Source organism: Bos indicus, chromosome 21 (assembly GCF_029378745.1).
Source record: "Bos indicus isolate NIAB-ARS_2022 breed Sahiwal x Tharparkar chromosome 21, NIAB-ARS_B.indTharparkar_mat_pri_1.0, whole genome shotgun sequence".
NCBI lineage: Eukaryota > Metazoa > Chordata > Mammalia > Artiodactyla > Bovidae > Bos > Bos indicus.
The window spans coordinates 2348539-2366384 of record NC_091780.1 but is presented as its reverse complement, the minus strand read 5'-3'; the positions used below and the strand labels follow the sequence as shown (position 1 = coordinate 2366384).

General features: G+C 43.1%; 1 protein-coding gene and 3 non-coding genes across 19 annotated transcripts in view; all 4 read right to left on the bottom strand.

The window, feature by feature from the left end:
• LOC109575459 (uncharacterized) overlaps positions 1–17846 on the bottom strand; it is a 234718-nt gene that overhangs the window by 34401 nt on the left and 182471 nt on the right. For 5 of the 16 annotated variants that reach the window (XM_070775940.1, XM_070775941.1, XM_070775950.1 and 2 more), the window contains 4 exons: positions 15680–15828; positions 15239–15352; positions 14489–14592; positions 7567–14152 (listed from right to left, as the gene is read on the bottom strand). In XM_070775940.1, coding sequence (XP_070632041.1) covers positions 14024–14152; positions 14489–14592; positions 15239–15352; positions 15680–15828 — 496 coding nt within the window. In that variant the 3' untranslated portion in view covers positions 7567–14023. Of the gene's footprint in view, positions 1–299; positions 7370–7566; positions 14153–14488; positions 14593–15238; positions 15353–15679; positions 15829–17846 lie in introns of those variants that run through there. The other 11 variants (XM_070775949.1, XM_070775947.1, XM_070775944.1 and 8 more) reach the window with 5 other exon arrangements.
• Positions 9645–9738, bottom strand: LOC139178438 (small nucleolar RNA SNORD116). The gene has a single exon (XR_011562835.1). It is a non-coding gene; the product is annotated as a small nucleolar RNA SNORD116 (small nucleolar RNA).
• Positions 12099–12188, bottom strand: LOC139178436 (small nucleolar RNA SNORD116). Its single transcript, XR_011562833.1, has one exon. It is a non-coding gene; the product is annotated as a small nucleolar RNA SNORD116 (small nucleolar RNA).
• Positions 15349–15437, bottom strand: LOC139178439 (small nucleolar RNA SNORD116). The gene has a single exon (XR_011562836.1). It is a non-coding gene; the product is annotated as a small nucleolar RNA SNORD116 (small nucleolar RNA).

The following is a 17846-nucleotide window of genomic DNA, read 5'->3' as shown; positions in this document are numbered from 1 at the left end:
AGAAAAAGCATAAAATCTTAAAAATACAGGAGACAGAAGTTTCAGATATCTCAATAGATAATTGGTGCTAATGAAGTTGTATTAACTATTCATCAACTCAGTGCAATTTTTATCATTCAAAATAATAAATAATATAAAGAACAAATTTACTAAAATTGGCTGTTACCCTAGGAGTGCATTGTTTTGTTACTTCCCAGTTAAGAGAGCTAGCACAAGTGACAAAATCAGTACTTTATTGGTGTGGTGATGATATTTATGGAATTCTAATGTCATGTCCAATACACAAAGTACACATGAAATTAGAGAAACTGCAAAACAAAGTTTTTTAATGGCATATTCAGCTACAAGAAGTTATAAGAATTCATAACAGATATTCCTTGATCATAAGATGACAAGAAAATTATGTTCACAACTTTGATCACAGTAGAAAAGACATATTTTTTCTAAGATATTTGTCTCCAAACTTTCCTAGCACATTTGCTGAAAAATTATTAAAATTAAGATATCTCTTTAAACACATTAGAAACCCAATGAGAATATATGAAAGTGGCCAATGAAATTCATGCAAAAAATCTAAGAATTTGAAGTATAATCCTTTCACATCTAAAAATGTTTAATGTAGTATGTAGTTGAAGCCAGTATTCAAATTATACGAAATTGCTTTCTCCGTTTGTAAGAAAAACAAAAAACAAAGAGACAACTGTCTAATTCTAGTGACTATGTTGGCAACAAATTAAAAGATGTTGTGGAGATTTCATATACCTACTTTCAGTTGGGCTTCCCTGTCTCAGATGGTAAGGAATTCGCCTACAATGCAGGAGATCTGAGTTCAAACCCTGAGTCAAGAAGATCCCCTGGAGAAGGGAATGGCTTCCCATTCCAGTATTCTTGCCTGGAGAATCCCATAGATAGAGGAGCCTGGCAGGCTACAGTTTATGGGGTTGCAAACTCTTCAATTTACATATAACTGTTCTACTTAATAGAAAATGAAGAGCAGAAGTTCGTAACCTTGAATTTTGACAATCCAAGCATGCTGAAGACATCAGTAATCACTCAGAATATTTTGGCAGCTCAGACAAATGTGTGAATGGTTCAAGTGTAGTTACAAAGATTTCTCATGGAACTCATTATTCAAGTAGTGATTACCCAGAGTTTATTTACTACAGGTTTGTAGATGCTGGCAGCCAAGTACCCAGAGTTAATCATACCATCCCAAATTGGTTGTTGATCAACTACTGTACAATTCAGCTCCTCTAGCATATGTTGGCATCTTAGTTTCCCAATACCATAGGTCCCTTTGGGGTACAGCACCTGCTGAGCAAACTGAATATTGCTCCATGTTTTTGCTTAGCATGTCCTGTGGACTGCACCTTAGCTCACATAAGCGATTTTGTACTCATTTTGTTCTGATTCCATTGACGTTCATTTTAAAAGTCATCATTTTTCCAGGTGCACTTATAAAAAGAAATTTTAGAATGAAACATGTAGTAGACCCTGAGCTCTTAGGACTCTGTCTTCCTTGGGACACACTGGTCCACACTATTCAACCATGGAGACCAGCATCAATGGTGACCCCCAAGGTTGACTAGCATAGTCAGAGCCCCATTGTCACTGGAGGATGACACTCCTATTATACCCCCTGAGAGGAATGTCAGTATCTTCAGGAGAAAGTGCTTACCAGCATGAAAAATTCCCACTAACCCTTCAGGATGAGAGGTACAACTGTTCCTGAAGCTCTCCTTCATGTCAGATCTCAAGGGAATAAACTCATTCATATGAAACCAAGCTCTTGGTCCATCTTGAATTGTAGTAACAGAGTAAATACATATAAAGATGGGAAGTGATAACGTCCATTTATCAACCAAACAAAAGATGGAATAGTTCTCTGTGTACTTGTTATTCAGTTGCTCAGTCATGTCTGACTCTTTGTGACTCCATGGACTGCAGCATGCCAGGCTTCCCTGTCCTTTACCATCTCCTGGAGTTTGCTCATCTCCTGGGGTTTACTTAGGTATTTTGAAGTTTTATTCCAAGCAAAGAAAGAGCAAACATTATTGAAATAAAAAAGAAAGAAAACATGAATAACTCACCATATTAGTAATGCCTCACAGTATTTGAATTAACAGAGTCTTCATAAAGCCATGTGAATTCCTGACTTCTTAAAAAACAATAATAAAAACAATCCTGCAAAAATCTTATTGAAAATTGGGTTGTATTTCTGGAATATATTGTTTTGCCATTCTCAGATACAAAAGCTGTTACCAATGACAAAATGGCACTTCCCTGGTGTGTTGGTGAGAATTCCAAGCAACAAAATGTACCTTCCATTAAACATCACTTCCAATCTATAAAGCACAAGGAAAAATTCAGGAGACTGAGAAAGAAAATCTTCTTAATATAATGATAAAAGTTTATACAATATTCACCATAGATAGTCACTGGACAACTGGACAGCAGAACAGTTACACTCACTCTTCAGAGTATGGTAGTGTACAGATTAAGTTTTTACAAGCCATTAGTTCAAAGTCTCCCAGTACACATGCCTCAGAACCATGCATTACAACCAGAATTGCTCTTATACACATAAGAAACACATTGAGGGCAGAAGTCATGATATATATATACATAAAAATGCAAGAATTTTATTATGATTTCACATCTAAAAATGTTTAATACAGCATATAATTGAAGCAACAATCAAATGTATGTGAAACTGCTTCCTCACATAATGGGAGAAAAAAGAGAGATACAACTAAATGACAGTTGAAAACATTGAAGACAGAGTTGGCAAGCAGATTAAAAATACTATGAAGATATTCCAAAATACAGTATCTATGCTTCAATTTCCATGTAATTGTTTCATTTAATATAGAAGTGAAGAATAAAAACCTATGATCTCTTTGAATTTTGACCATCTAATTGCCCTAAAGAGACTGTCACTCAGAAGACTCCAGCAGCTCAGACAAACATGTGTAGGCGTAACTGCACCCCACATTTTTAGCACTCATGTGCTGGTTCTCAAGTCTAATGCTGCCACATGAGCACTCAAGAGAGTTTCAATATTATCCCAACACTGTAGAAGTACAGACCTCTGCCTAATTCAGTTTACAGACCTCTGCCTAATTCAGTTTATCAAACACATGCACATTGGTGAACTTTCAAATACAACAGTCTCTACTGATACCTCACAGATAAAAAAAACTCAACTCTCCCTCCATATATTTTGTACAAGGTGGGTTCTGGTTCTCATTTTCACAGAATTGATTAGGTTCAGATTTTCTGAGATCAACTATTACAGTCATCAATCCAGGCACATTACTAAAGGGGTATTTCAGTTAAACAAAAGACCAGGTATTCAGGAATACATCACCCATAGACACACTAACCTACCATATTCAGTCTTGGAGACCATACACTTCCCAGGCTCCAAGGCTGAACAGAATAGTCAAAGACTTACCATTATTGACCTCTAATATTCACCTCAATATTATATGACCTCTAAGAAGAATGGAGTATTTTCAGGACAAAATGTTTACCAGCTTGAGAATGAACCTCAAAGATGAAAAGGCTAACTTACTCTCAATCCTGTCCTTTATGTCACTTCTCTTTCATATGAAACTCAGTACTAGATCCATGCTACATGAAAGAAAAAAGTAAAATGTGGAAAAGATAAGAGGTAAATGTGTCCACTGGTCTACTAGATACAAAACGGTAGAGTTCACAAACATACCCTTATTTGAAATAAAATAATGTATTTGTCTCCTAAAATGTTTCTGATGTTATTCCAACATTATGTTAATCTCTACCCTCCATCAGAGCAAATACTGTCCAGTATTTTCTGCCACCAAATCAGATGTTTATAGGCAACTGTAAAATTTGTCAAAGTTATTTGTTAACTTTAAACATGATAGCCACTATTGATACTACTTGACCAACTGAACTCCCTCCATAGCCTAGTATAGTCCCTTGTGCTGGACCTCACCTCACAGAAGTAATTTTGTCAGACATTTTATTCAGATTCCTCTGAGACCCACTTTGAACTCATCACCAATACAGGTACATTTGTAGTAGGACAGTAAGTTATGTAGCAGAGACTGAGCACTCAAGATTCCAACACCCTCAGACACAACAATCAGCAGTTTTAAATGATGGAGACTACGTCATCATAGTCAATTATCTAGTATCAGTTAACTGGCTTGGCCAGAGTTTTATTATCATTGGAATGTTATAACACTCTAATGTCAGTATTCTCAGGACAAAATGCTTACCAGTGTGAGAGTCTCCAATGAACTGTGAGGTTTTAATGGCAGATTTAGTCAGATATTCTCCATCATTTCACTTCTCAAGGTGAAACAAATATAATGAACAAATTATAAAATATAATTTCATAAGAAATCAAGTGTGATACTGAGTTGAACTATAAAAATAGAGCAAAAGTGAAATTTTTTGGTAACAATTTCACTGATCAACTTGCCTAGGGAATCCCTACACTGCAGTATTCTCCTTAAGTCTTAAAAATCTCTAGACTAGATAATCTTCTAGACGAGAGAATCTCCCTCTGTACCTAAGAAGGCTAAAAGCCAGGTGACACAGATCAGGTTACACCATGAAATTGAGCTGCCTGAACTAACAGAAACTATTGATTTCTGTATATAGAGTCTATCTTACTCCAGAGAGAGCATTCAGTGTAGAAAAAAACCTTCTAACACCTTATGCATGACTAGTAGGAGCTACATGAAGACTGAGCAAAATCAAAGAAACCAAGGGACCAAAATAGCAACAAATCAGCTCTGACAATTGGACTGCAAACAAAACCACAAACCAGAAAGATATAAGACATTGAATTAAACCAAAACAGGGTTTAAGAACTAAAATAAAAATTGTAATAGAAATCAGGTACCCTAATTTAATATAAAAACTGCCCAATAGAGCTACAACTAGAGACTATCATACTAAATGAAGTTAAGTCAGAAAGAGATAGACAAGTAGTATATCACCTACATGTGGAATTGAAATAAGGCACAAATGAATCTATCTACAACACAGAAACACAAGCACAGATATAGAGAACAAACTTGTGGCTGCCAAGGGGAAGGAGAGGAGGCAAAGGGATGAACTGGGAGTTTGGGGTTGGTAGATGCAAACTATTATATTTGGAATTGATAGACAAGGTCCTAAATGTATAACACAAGAAATGATATTCAATACTCTGTGATTAATCATAATGGAAAAGAGTATAAAAATGTATATATGTGTATAACGGAGTCACTCTGCTATATAGAGAAACTGGCACAATATTATTTATCAACTATACTAAAATAAAAAGCTTCCAGATAGAAATGAAAAGATGACCCATTACAGAAGAAAAGTAATCATGAAAAGAATGTGAATAGAAAATCAATTAAAGAAACAAAAGATGAAACAATACAGTTATCAGAATAAATAATAAAATACTTATGAAAATGTGAAGTGTGAATATAAAATATCTTTAAAAAGTGAAAATGAAGACAAATCTCCCGTAAATAACAACAATATAAATTAAATACATGAAACGAAAATGGAATTGTATAGTAAGTAAGAAAAGTTTACCAGACCGGATCATTATTAGAGAGCACAAAACATGGAAGATATTAAGTGAAACTAGTGCAGATCAAAAGATTAAAAAAATTTAAAAACAGAAAAAATGATCTCAAATCCCACAAAGGATCTGTGTGAAAAAATAAGATACCTAGATATTAAATAACTCATTAAAAAGAATACTAACAAATTAAGGTTGCTGCTGTTGTTCAGTTGCCCCGTCATGTAACTCTTTGTGACCCCATGGACTGTATGTAGCACACCAGGCCTTCATGTCCCTCACCATCTCCTGGAGTTTGCCCAAGTTCATGTTTATTGCATTGGTGACACCATCCAGCCATCTCATCCTCTGATGCCCTCTTCTCTGCCCTCAATCTTTCTCAAAATCAGGGACTTTTCTTATGAGTTGCCTGTTCACATCAGATGGCCAGAATACTGGAGCTTCAGATTGAGTATCAGTCTTTGCAGTGAATATGCAGGGTTGATCTCCCTTAAGATTGACTGGTTTGATCTCCTTGCTGTTCAAGGGACTTTCAGGAGTCTTTTCCAGTACAACAGTTTGAAGGCATCAATTTTTGACATTCTGCCTTCTTTACAGTCCAGTTCTCACAACTGTACATGACCACTGAGAGGAGGGAATGGTAAACCACCCCAGTATACTTGCCTCATGAACTGTATAAAAAGCCAAAAAGATATGACACCAAAAGATGAGTGCCTCAGGTCTGAAGGTGTCCAATATGCTACTGGGGAAGAGTGGAGAATTGCTAATAGCCTCAGAATGAATCAAGTGGCTGGGCCAAAGTGGATACGCTGCTCAGTTGTGGGTGTGTCTGGTGATGAAAGTAAAATTCGATGCTGCAAAGAACAGTACTGCATAGGGACCTGGAATGTTAGGCCCATGGATCAAGGGAAATTTGATGCGGTCAAGCAGGAGATGGTAAGAATAAATATCAATATCTTAGCAATCAGTGAACTAAAATGGATAGGAATAAGCAAACTTAATTCAGATGACCATTATATCTGCCACTGTGGGCAAGAATACCATAAAAGAAATGGAGTAGCCCTCATAATCAACAAAAGAGTCCCAAATACAGTATTTGGGTGCAACCTCAAAAATGACAGAAACATCTTGACTTTTTCCAAGGCTAGCCAGTCGACATTATAGTAATCGAAGTCTATACCCTTACCACGGATGCAGAAGAAGCTGACTGACCAATTCTATGAAGACCTAGAAGACCTCCTAGAACTAATACTTAAAAAAGATATTCTATTCATCATCAGGGATTAGAATGCAAAAGTAGGAAGTCAAGAGACACCTGGAGTAGTAACAGTAAGTTTGACTTTGGAGAACAAAATGAAGCAGGACAAAGCCTAACTGAATTCTGCCAAGAAAATGCACTAGTCATAGCAAATACCCCTTTTCAACAACACAAGAGATGACTTTACACGTGGACATCAGTTCAGTTCAGTCGCTCAGTCGTGTCTGACTCTTTGTGACCCCATGGGCTGCAGCATGCCAGGCCTCCCTGTTTATCACCAAATCCCAGAGTTTACTCAAGCTCATGTCCATTGAGTCGGTGATGCCATCCAACCATCTCATCCTCTGTCATCCCCTTCTCCTCCTGCCTTCAATCTTTCCCAGCATCAGGGTCTTTTCAAATGAGTGAGTTCTTCACATCAGGTAGCCAAAGTATTGGAGTTTCAGCTTCAGCATCAGTCCTTCCAATGAATATTCAGGACTGATTTCCTTTAGGATGGACTGGTTTGATCTTCTTGCAGTCCAAGAGACTCTCTAGAGTCCATAATATTGTACAGTTAAGGTTAAACATACAAAATTAGTAGTATAAACATATGAAACAGTGAATTCACAAAATCTCTACAGTTAAAAATCCAGAAACTAAAAAAGGCAACTAGAAACAGAATGTAAAAAAAAATGTTCAATTATATAACATTTTGAAAAATATGAAGGCAAAAAATCAAAGAGCTATATCTAAGAAACATTAGGTGTAATTTATTATTTTAAAAAATATTTAAATTGGCAAAAATTCTTGGTTTAAAAGGTCAATTAAACAATTAAAATAACTAGAGGAAAAAAAAACATGAACTGTGATATTATAAGGTCACATACAACACAAATAAGGGTCAATAAAAGATACATCGATACAAAGAGTTTTTTTAAATTCTTGCAGCACACCAATTAAAAATGAGAAAGGAGGGCTCTGAAACTTATTATAAAGCACTTGACTGAAAACTATGGCAACTATATCACAATATAACACATATGACAAAAAGTGAAGAAAACAAGTAGGAAAATAAAAAGATGAATAAATAAGAAAAATTCATAATCCTGATTTACAGAGCTAAAATAAAAATGTTCAACGAGCCACATAAAAGAAAAGAAAAGAAAATGTACAATGATATACCATACAAAGTCTATACACAACCTGGGGACAGCTACATTAGCTAGGTAAGTACTTAGAATAAGATTGCTTCTGAGCCTAAGGCAAAGATAAAAGTCCTTCACTTGGACCACACAGAGACAGAAAGGAAACTGAGCCTATCCAATGCCCAAAGTTGTAAGGCAAGACACCTAAAATAACTGAGTAAATTGATGTGGGGCCTTGCAGTTTCGAAAGCCTATCCCATCAGTGCCCATACTTAAGCAAACCAAGAGGTCTTCTAGGACCATGGTGACATCTATAGTCACCAAAACTACAGAACCTTGCAAATTCATAAACCAAGAATATCACTGCCAACCCCAGTGACACCATGAGACCCAGGTCCTCAAGGACCAATGTGACACTCACAGCCATTCCACAACATAACCCAGCAAACAGCTGCAAGCTCTGAATCCACCATGACTTCTGTGGCCCGAGGCCTGGCATTTCAGGGACCATAGGTTTGATGCACCAGCCAGTGGCATGACAAAATGACCCCCATACCAGACTGCCTTTCCTTGGAAGCTGACTCCCCTGTTTCCACAGGATCCAGACTAATGTCCTCCAGGAAGAGCTCCAAACCTCAGAGAAGGCTAGGTGGGCTGGGTATAGAAATGACCCTGTAATGTCCTGAAGAATATCTTTACATTGTAAACACAGGGAGAACCTGGCCAGACGTGGACAAAACAAACATCCTGCCTCATAATTGGCCTCCATGTCAAGACGTAATACAATGCCTTGATGCCAAAAACCTGCTGCCACAAAGATCTACCACAAAGCAAGTCAATCAAAGGAGAAGCCAACTGGGGGATGGGTACATGAACCTGCACCATCAGTGCTTCCTGAAACTGGCTCAAAATGCACCTGAAGGCAACCCAAAGAGTTCACGGAACCCTACAGACTTGCCAATTCATCCACAAAGCATTTCACCCAGGGGTTCATGCACAATTCCTAGTGCATTTCTCACTCTTTTTGCCATTCTCTGTCCCTAGTATCTGCCCACCTCAGGGCCAAGTACCAGACCCTCTCCTCTACACAGAATTTTGATTTCCTCAAAAATTCTGTTAGACATTTTCCAGGCCCAATGTCTCAAGCCCAGTGGCCATCCCCTCTCCCCCTGACCACCCCTCCCTGCCACACACACACAAGGGGGATGTGATCTGAGGGGGGGCTGTCAGCTTGGCCCACATCCCAGGGATGGTGGTCTGTTAATTTCCTAACAGCATCAGGAAGAACCTTCTAACATTCATCCCATCTCCTCATAGAACATGACAGAGAAGCAGGGCTCCTGCTCTGACCCTGTGTGTAAAGACTTAGGTGCCCTCCAGGGACCTGGCAAAGGCCTGAAGAATTCAACGGCAGGCCAGAGGCCCTAAAAGGCTCCCACTTCCTTTACCACCTGCACTCCCACCTGTGGAAGAAGAACCCAGCTCTGGCTAGCCTCATGCATCCAGGGATAACATACTGTCCCTAGTCATCCCCCAGGGATGGAGTCCCAGACCTTTTCCCAAAGGCTCCTCTCCCCACAAGAAAGTCATCACCCTCAACTTGCACAAAGTAGCTCCTGATGGCCAAGGGGGAAAATGCAATGTGACACCCTGTCTACGTTTCCTGTGGGAGCCACATTTAGGACCCAGTTCTGATGAGGAGACAGTAGAGGCTTTTCACACTCATTTTATTTAGATTTCCAAGGTATGCCCTTTTCTGGAGTCATCATCAGTTTAAGCATGAGCTCAGATTCTGGACCTATGGCCTCCAGCCTGAGATGGCCAGGGAACTCAATCACATCAGCATTCAGGACCCATCAGAGCCCAGTCATGGGGGAGGTAGTGCAGTCAAGCCTCAGGCCATCAGAGCTCGCATGTCCTAGGGAAAAGCCCAGAATCTGAGGGTGCAGCCCCAGCTCACAGAGGTCCAGGCCAAACCACTAGGTTGCCACAAAGAAGTGCCACTTACCACCGTGGGCATTCCACCATTACTCCATGGGCTGTATGCCAACATGCCTCCAGGGGCTCCCTTGCCTGACCTCACCTGGCCTGATGTCATGGAATATGGGAAGGATACCACACTGATGGTTTTGATCCCTGGGGACTCCACCTGAGTTGAAGCAAGAATTTACATATACACTTGAAGAACATGCATAGGTGCACAGGAAAAAGGGGCAGTGCCACCTGGAACACTAGGCTCTGTTTTGCCTCTGTTTCATATCCTGCCCCTAGTCTGTGTGGCAGGAGTCAAATGTGAATGCACTGGGGCAAGGACACTTTCAGAGTGGGTAACTATCAGGCCAAAGAAAGCCACTGGTCTATAACATCCCTGGTTTTGGGCCCTCCAATTCCACTCCTGAATACCATGCCTGCTGACACAGCTTAAAGGTGTAATTCTTGAACCTCTTGACATACCCAGGAAAACGGCCTACCCTGCCAACCTAACAGCCACTGACACTCCGGGAAAACACTCAATCTTGGCACCGACTTTGCTCACAATGGACCTGCCAATAGGGTAACAAGGAAACTGGGAGTTTACATGAGAAAATGGTACTTCTCTGAAAGTGAGGTCCACAATGAAAAGTGGCTCCTTGGGCCCCACAAGAAAGAGTCCCTGCACTGACTCTCGGGGACTCAAGAGTGCACTTACTTCCTGGCCTACAGCCAAGACAGAGGCCCTTAACTTGGAAAACACGCAAAGCTACACCAAAACCCACAGTTACAGAGCTAGACACTTTACATCAACTGGGACACTCACCATGAGGCTTTGAAATTTCTTTAGCCAGTAATATCACAGCCATATTCAGAGACATACTGAGACCCAGGTCCTGCAGGAACAATGTGACACCCACAGCCATGCCATGAGAAAACCCAACAAACAGTTGTGACCACAATCCTCACTGATTCTCTGGACTGAGGCCAGGCACGCTAGAGATACTGAGCTCACTGCACCAGCTGGTGGCATGTCAAGATGACCCATCCTCCAGACGGCCTCTCCTGCCCTTAAACCTGCAATCTCTCCTTAGCAGCCAACTCCCTGTTCCTACAAGGTCCCGCCCAATGACCTCTGGGAAGAACTCTAACCTTCAGGGAAGGCTAGGAGGGCTGGGTATAAAAAAAATTTAGGATGGCCTGAGCAACAACTTCACAAGGTCAACACAGAGAAAATGTAGCCAGATGGGGAGAAAATACACACCTCATGCCTCATAATCAGCACCCAGGCCAAGACATGATACAATACTACAATGACAAACACTCACCACCATGAAGACACAAAGTGAAGCAAGTTAATCAAAGAGAGGCCAAATAGGGGATAGTCCCTGAATCTGTTTCCCCAGGCTTTCTAGACACTGAGTACAAATGCACTGAAGGCAACCAAAAGAGTTCAGGGAGCACTCTAGACTCGCTGATACCTCCACTCACCAATCCAGCCATGGGTTCACCAACCATTCCACACACATTAACCACCCTCTCATCTTTCAATTGCCCCAAAATACACCTGCCTCAGAGCCAATGTGCCAGACTCTCCCATTAACACAGAATATTTATTACCTCAAAACATTTTCCAGGCCCACCCTCCCAACACTCATGTTCACTCACATACAAGGGGGACACAATCCAAAAAGGAGACATAGGCTTGGACAACGTGCTGGGGACAGTGACTGATGTCCTCCAATCATCAGGAGAAACTTACTCTGTGTCCTTTCTCTCCAGAACACGACAGAAGACCACCCTAGGCAAGGACTCCTGTTCTGACTCTGAGTGTAAAGATAATGGTTTCCTCCAAGAGACAAGGCAACAACTGAGTGGAGGCATGAACACAGTGGCAGCCCAGAGGCTCTCAAACAACTCCTGCATCCTCTGCTATCTCACTCTCACCCACAGCAGGAGACCACAATCCTGACTGGGCTCATAAACCAAGACCAGACATGTTGTCTGTAGCCATCCAAGGAGGACGGGAGTCCCAGGCTCCTTTCCCAGTGGCTCCTCTTCCCATGAGAAGGCTGTCACCCTCAACTTACACAGTGAAGCTGCTAAAGCACAAGGAAGCAAATGCAAGATGGCATTCTATTTTCCCTGTGGGAATCACAGGCTAGAACTTAATTCTAATGAGAAGACCACAAGGACTGCTCACTCATTTTGTTCAAACTCCCAAGGAATGCATTTGTGGGAGTCAACACAATCCTATCATGTGCTCAGACACTGCATGTGGAAAGATGTGGCTTCTACCTTAGGACTGTAGGCGAACTGAATCACATCAGCATTTGGGACCGCCCAGAACCAAGACAAGGGTAGGAACTGTAGTCAAGCCTCAGGCCATGGGACCTTGAATGCCAGAGAGTAAGCACAGAAGGTAAAGGTATAACCCCGGCACCCAGAGGCCTGTAGACAAACCACTAGGTTTTGGGAAAGAACTGCCACTTACAACCGTGGGTGTTCCACCTGTAAACCCATGGGCTGCATGTCCACTCAGATATGGGGGATCACTAATTTCACCTAGCCTCACCTCCCCAAGCCAAGTGTCACAGAATATGCAAAGGGTCACCTGTTGCAATGGTATTCCAAGTTGGTGACTCAAATTAACTTGAGGCAAGAAAATATCTGCAGGCATGAGGAATAGCAACAGGCACATAGCAGACAGAGGCAATGCTCACAGGAGAGTTGAGATTCATACTGCATCTATGACACAATTGCTGCAATTCTGTTTGGTGTGTCAGAAGCCAAAAATGCGTGCATTGCCACAGGGAAAATTCAGTGTCAAGGGGCCAGCAGGATGAAGTGCTGATGTTCTGTCAACTCACTGGTCTCAGACTGTGCTAATCTACTTCTCTTATTATCACTGACAACACAATGTAAAGATCAGTTCAGTTCAGTTCAGTCGCTCAGTCATGTCCGACTCTTTGCGACCCCGTGAACTGCAGCATGCCAGGCCTCCCTGTCCATCACCAACTCCCGGAGTTCACCCAGACTCACATCCATCGAGTTGGTGATGCCATCCAGCCATCTCATCCTCTGTCGTCCCCTTCTCCTCCTGCCCTCAATCCCTCCCAGCATCAGAGTCTTTTCCAATGAGTGAACTCTTCGCATGAGGTGGCCAAAGTACTGGAGTTTCAGCTTTAGCATCATTCCTTCCAAAGAAATCCCAGGGCTGATCTCCTTCAGAATGAACTGGTTGGATCTCCTTGCAGTCCAAGGGACTCTCAAGAGTCTTCTCCAACACCACTCTTCAAAAGCATCAATTCTTCGGTGCTCAGCTTTCTTCACAGTCCAACTCTCACATCCATACATTACCACAGGAAAAACCATAGCCTTGACTAGACGGACCCTTGTTGGCAAAGTAATGTCTCTGCTTTTCAATATGCTATCTAGGTTGGTCATAACTTTTCTTTCAAGGAGTAAGCATTTTTTAATTTCATGGCTGTAGTCACCATCTGCAGTGATTTTGGAGCCCCCCCAAAAAATAAGGTCTGACACTGTTTCCACTGTTTCCCCATCTATTTCCCATGAAGTGATGGGACCAGATGCCATGATCTTCATTTTCTGAATGTTGAGCTTTAAGCCAACTTTTTCACCCAATGTAAAGATAACCTCTAAGAAACCCCAATTCACCCTCAGGGGAAGGAGGCCACCTTGTCTGAACTACCACTGTCCCTCCAGGAAAACACACTCTTGGTACCTACTCTGCTCAAAATGGTCTCACCACCATGGGGAAGGAACAAAGGTATCTGAGAGCTTGCATAAGAATAAGGCCCTCCTTTGACAAGGAGATTATCCATGAAACTAGTTCTTGGGCTGTGCAACAAAGGGGCTCCACAGTACAGCTGTGAACAATCTAGGTAGCACACAAGTGTGCTTGTTTCCCAGACTACAGCCATGCTACAAGTGTTTAGCTTGAAAAACACAAAAAACTACAGGCCATTGGAACTATTCTGAAATGCAAAGATGTGGCGCTCCACCCTTTTTACAGCATGTAAGTTACTCATTGTGATGTATTGCACTTTTTAAGGCAGTGAAACATCACTACAGTGGCCCCGGAGACAACACAAGACCCACGTGATCCATGACCATCTTGACAGCACAAGCCATGCCATGACAGAATCCAGAAACAGCTGCAGCTGCTGAACCCATGATGATGTCTCTGGCTTGAGGCTAGGAACACAAGAGACCACAGTGTTGCTGCACCAGCAGGCCACAAAACAAAAAGACCCCTGTGACAGAAAGCCTCTCCTGTCCTTAAGACAGCATCCGCTTATGTGGGCAACTGACTCCTCTGTTTTCACCGGGTCCAGCCCACTGAATTCCAGGAAAAACTCCTAAACTGGGGAAAGGATAGGTGGGCTGGATATAGAGATAACATGTGGATATCCTGAGGCACACCTTATGCTATGCACACAGGGAGAACATGGAGAGATGTTTTCTGTTTGCCTCATACATCCCCTTTGCCTCATAATTGGCCACCAGGACAAGACAGGACATGATACCAACCACTTGTGGATCTGGAATTCCGCCACAGAGGAACTGATTATGGGAGAGGAAAACTGTTGGATGGTCCATAAATCTGCCACTGTTGTCCTTCGCTCCAAATGCACCTGAAGGAAACCAAAGAAGTCCATGAAACCTGACTGAAAAACTTATCCATCCACCTGCTTACTTACCCATGGGTTCAACCACCATTCTGGGCATATTTCCTGCTGTTCAAGCTTTCCTCACTTCCTGCCATCCACCCGCATCAGGAAAACATGCTGGACCTTCCCATCAACATAGGATTTTGATCTCCTTGGAAAGGCACTAAGGCTCCTTTCAGATTCAGCCTCCCAACACCAGTGCACACTCACACACAAAACGAAAGAAACAATACAAGAAGGGTCCATCAGCTTGCCCAAACTCCTGGACACTATGCTCATTTACTTCTTCAAATATCAGGAGAAAACTGCGTAGCATCCTATTCCCCAGGAGAACATGAAAGACAAGTCTGGCTGAGGCCACAACTCCTGTTCTGAATCTGAACAAAAACAATTTGTTTTCTCCAGGGGACTAGGCAATAGGCAGACAGAGGCCTGATGAACTCAATGTCAGCCCAGAGGCCCACAAATGGCTTTTACTTTCTCTGCCATGGCACTTTCACCCACAGCAAAAGACAACAGCTCTGGACAGTCTCATGCAACCAGAGACAACACATGGTCTCTAGCCATCCCCTGAGGATGGGAGATGCAGGCCCTTTTCCCCATGGCTCACCTACACACCACAAGGTTGTCACTCTCAGCTTCCATGCTGTTGCCGCTGATGCCCCAGGGAGCAAAGGCAATGTGACCCTGGCCATTCCATCCCTCTGGGAGCCACATGCTGGATCTTAGTTCCAAAGAGACATGATAAGGATTGATAACTCATTTTGTCCAATTTTCAAGACTGCCTTTGTGGGAATCATCATCCATCTAAGTGCATGTGCTCAGATGCTGAATGAGCAAAGTCAGGACCTCCACCCTTGGAAGGCCAGCAATCTCAATCACATCAGCAGTTGGAACTGCACAGATCCCAGCCAAGAGGCAGGAATTACAGCTAAGCCTGTGGGCCATGGGACCTTGCATGCCCCAGGGAAAGTACAAAGGTGAAAAAACAGACACCACATCCAGAGCCTTATGGCCAAACCACCAGGTTTATGTGAAGAAGGCCACTTACAGCCATTGGTGTTCCACCTGTACCACCAAGGGCCGCGTGTCCAGTGGCCCGTGGCGGCTCGTAGACCTTGACTTTCCAGGCTGGGAGTCATGGAATATGTGATGGGTCTCCGATGCCAATGGTCTTCCATCCTGGGCCACTCAATCTGGCTTGAGGCAAGGAAATGCATGCAAGCATGAGGAAGAGAGACAGGCATACGGGGCAAAGAGGCAAGGCCGCCAGGAGCATTGCCCTCATACTTGCATCTACCATTCAATTGCTGCACCTCAATCTGGTATGTCAGAAGCCAAACATGAATGCATTGGCATGTGGATTGCTTCAGATTCAAGGGGCCATCAGGACAAACAGCAACAATCTGCCAACTCCCTGGTCTTGGGCCCTGCAATTCCTCTCCCCATGCCATCCCCAACAATACTGCTTAAGGATGTCCTCCATGAATCCCCAAGATGCCCTCAGGGGAACACAGACCCCTTGGTCTAATAGCCACTGCTATTCCAGAGAAACACACCCACTCTAGGCACCTAGTCTGTTCACAAAGAGCATGCCGGCATGGGAAAGGAAAAAAGTTTCTGATGGTTTCCAAGAAAATAAGGCCCTTCTCTGACAAGGAGCCTATTGATGAAAAATGACAATTTAAGTTCCATGACAAAGGGGTCTCATTGGATACCTGCACTCAGCCCAGTTGACACACGAGCATATTTGCTTCCTGGCTCAAAGCAATACCACAAGCTCTTCCTTGGACAACATGAAAAGTTATAGGCCACTGAACCATTTCAGAACACAAAGATGCCAGGGCTCCACTAACAGCAACTAGGTCACTTGCCATGCTGCCTTGCTCTTTGTAGGCCAATAACATCACTGCTGTGAACCCGGACACAAGACTTAGTTTGTCCACGACCATCCTGACACCACCAGCCATAATATGATAGAACTCAGTAAACAGGCGCGACAACTGGTTGCACATGACATCACTGGCCAGAGATCAAGCAATGAGGAGGGCAATGCATTGCTGTACCAGCAGGCAACAAAACAAAATGAGCCCCACGCCAGATAGCCTCTCCTCCTGTTAATACTGCAGCTGCTCATGGGGACAGCTGACTCCAGTGTTTTCACAGGGTTCTGCCCATGGATTGCCAGGAAGAGCTCCTTAATTCAGAAAAAAATAGGAGGGATGGGTATAGAAACAACGCTGGGAGGTCAGGAGGCATATCTTTATGCCATGCACATGGTGAGAACATGGCGAGGTGGACAGAAAATATCCCCTGTGCTTCATATTGGTCCCCAGAAAAAACAAGACACAATGTAACGATGGCAAGAACTGAAGGCTCTAGACATCTTCTGCAAAGGAAAGCGACCATGGGAGAGGCCAAGTGTTCAATGGTCCATGAAGGTATGAATTGCCACTGCGATCCTTCCCCACACTCACTCCAACTGTATATGAAGGCAACCCAGACTTCAGGGAACTGGACTGACTCGCCGATCCATCCATGCATCCATCCACCCATGGGTTCCACCACCATTCGAGGGGCATTTCAAGATCTCTGAAATTTGCTCTCCCCCGGCATCCACCCACCTCAGGGCAATGTGCTAGTCCTCCTTTGACACAGAATTTTATCCACAGAAACACCCTAATGCAATTTCCAGGCTCAGCCTCCCAACACCAGCACCCATGCACACCAACCAAAGAAACAATCAGACGAGGGGCCCTCAGCTTGGCCTACCTCCTGGACACTCTGCCCATTGATCTCTTGATATCAGGAGAAAATTATGTAGCAATCCATCCCCAGAAGAACATGCCACAGAAGCCTGGCCAAGGCCACAACTCCTGTTCTGACCCTGAGTGAAAACTCTGTGCTATCCGCCAGGGACCAGGCAGTGAGCACATGGAGGCCTGACAAACCCAGTGGCAGCCCAGATGCTCTCAAATGGCTTCTGCTTCCTCTGCTATCCTCACTCTCATCCACACCAGGAGACAAAAGACCTGGATAGCTTGTGCAGAGACAATTTGTGGTCCCCAGTCATAACCCAAACATGGGAGATGCAGCCCCCTTCCCCCATGGCTCACCTCCACATCACAAGGCCATCACCCTCGGCTTGCACACTGTGGCTGCTCACACCCCAGGGAGCAAATCAATGTGACCCTGGCCCTTTGATCCCTCTGGGAGCC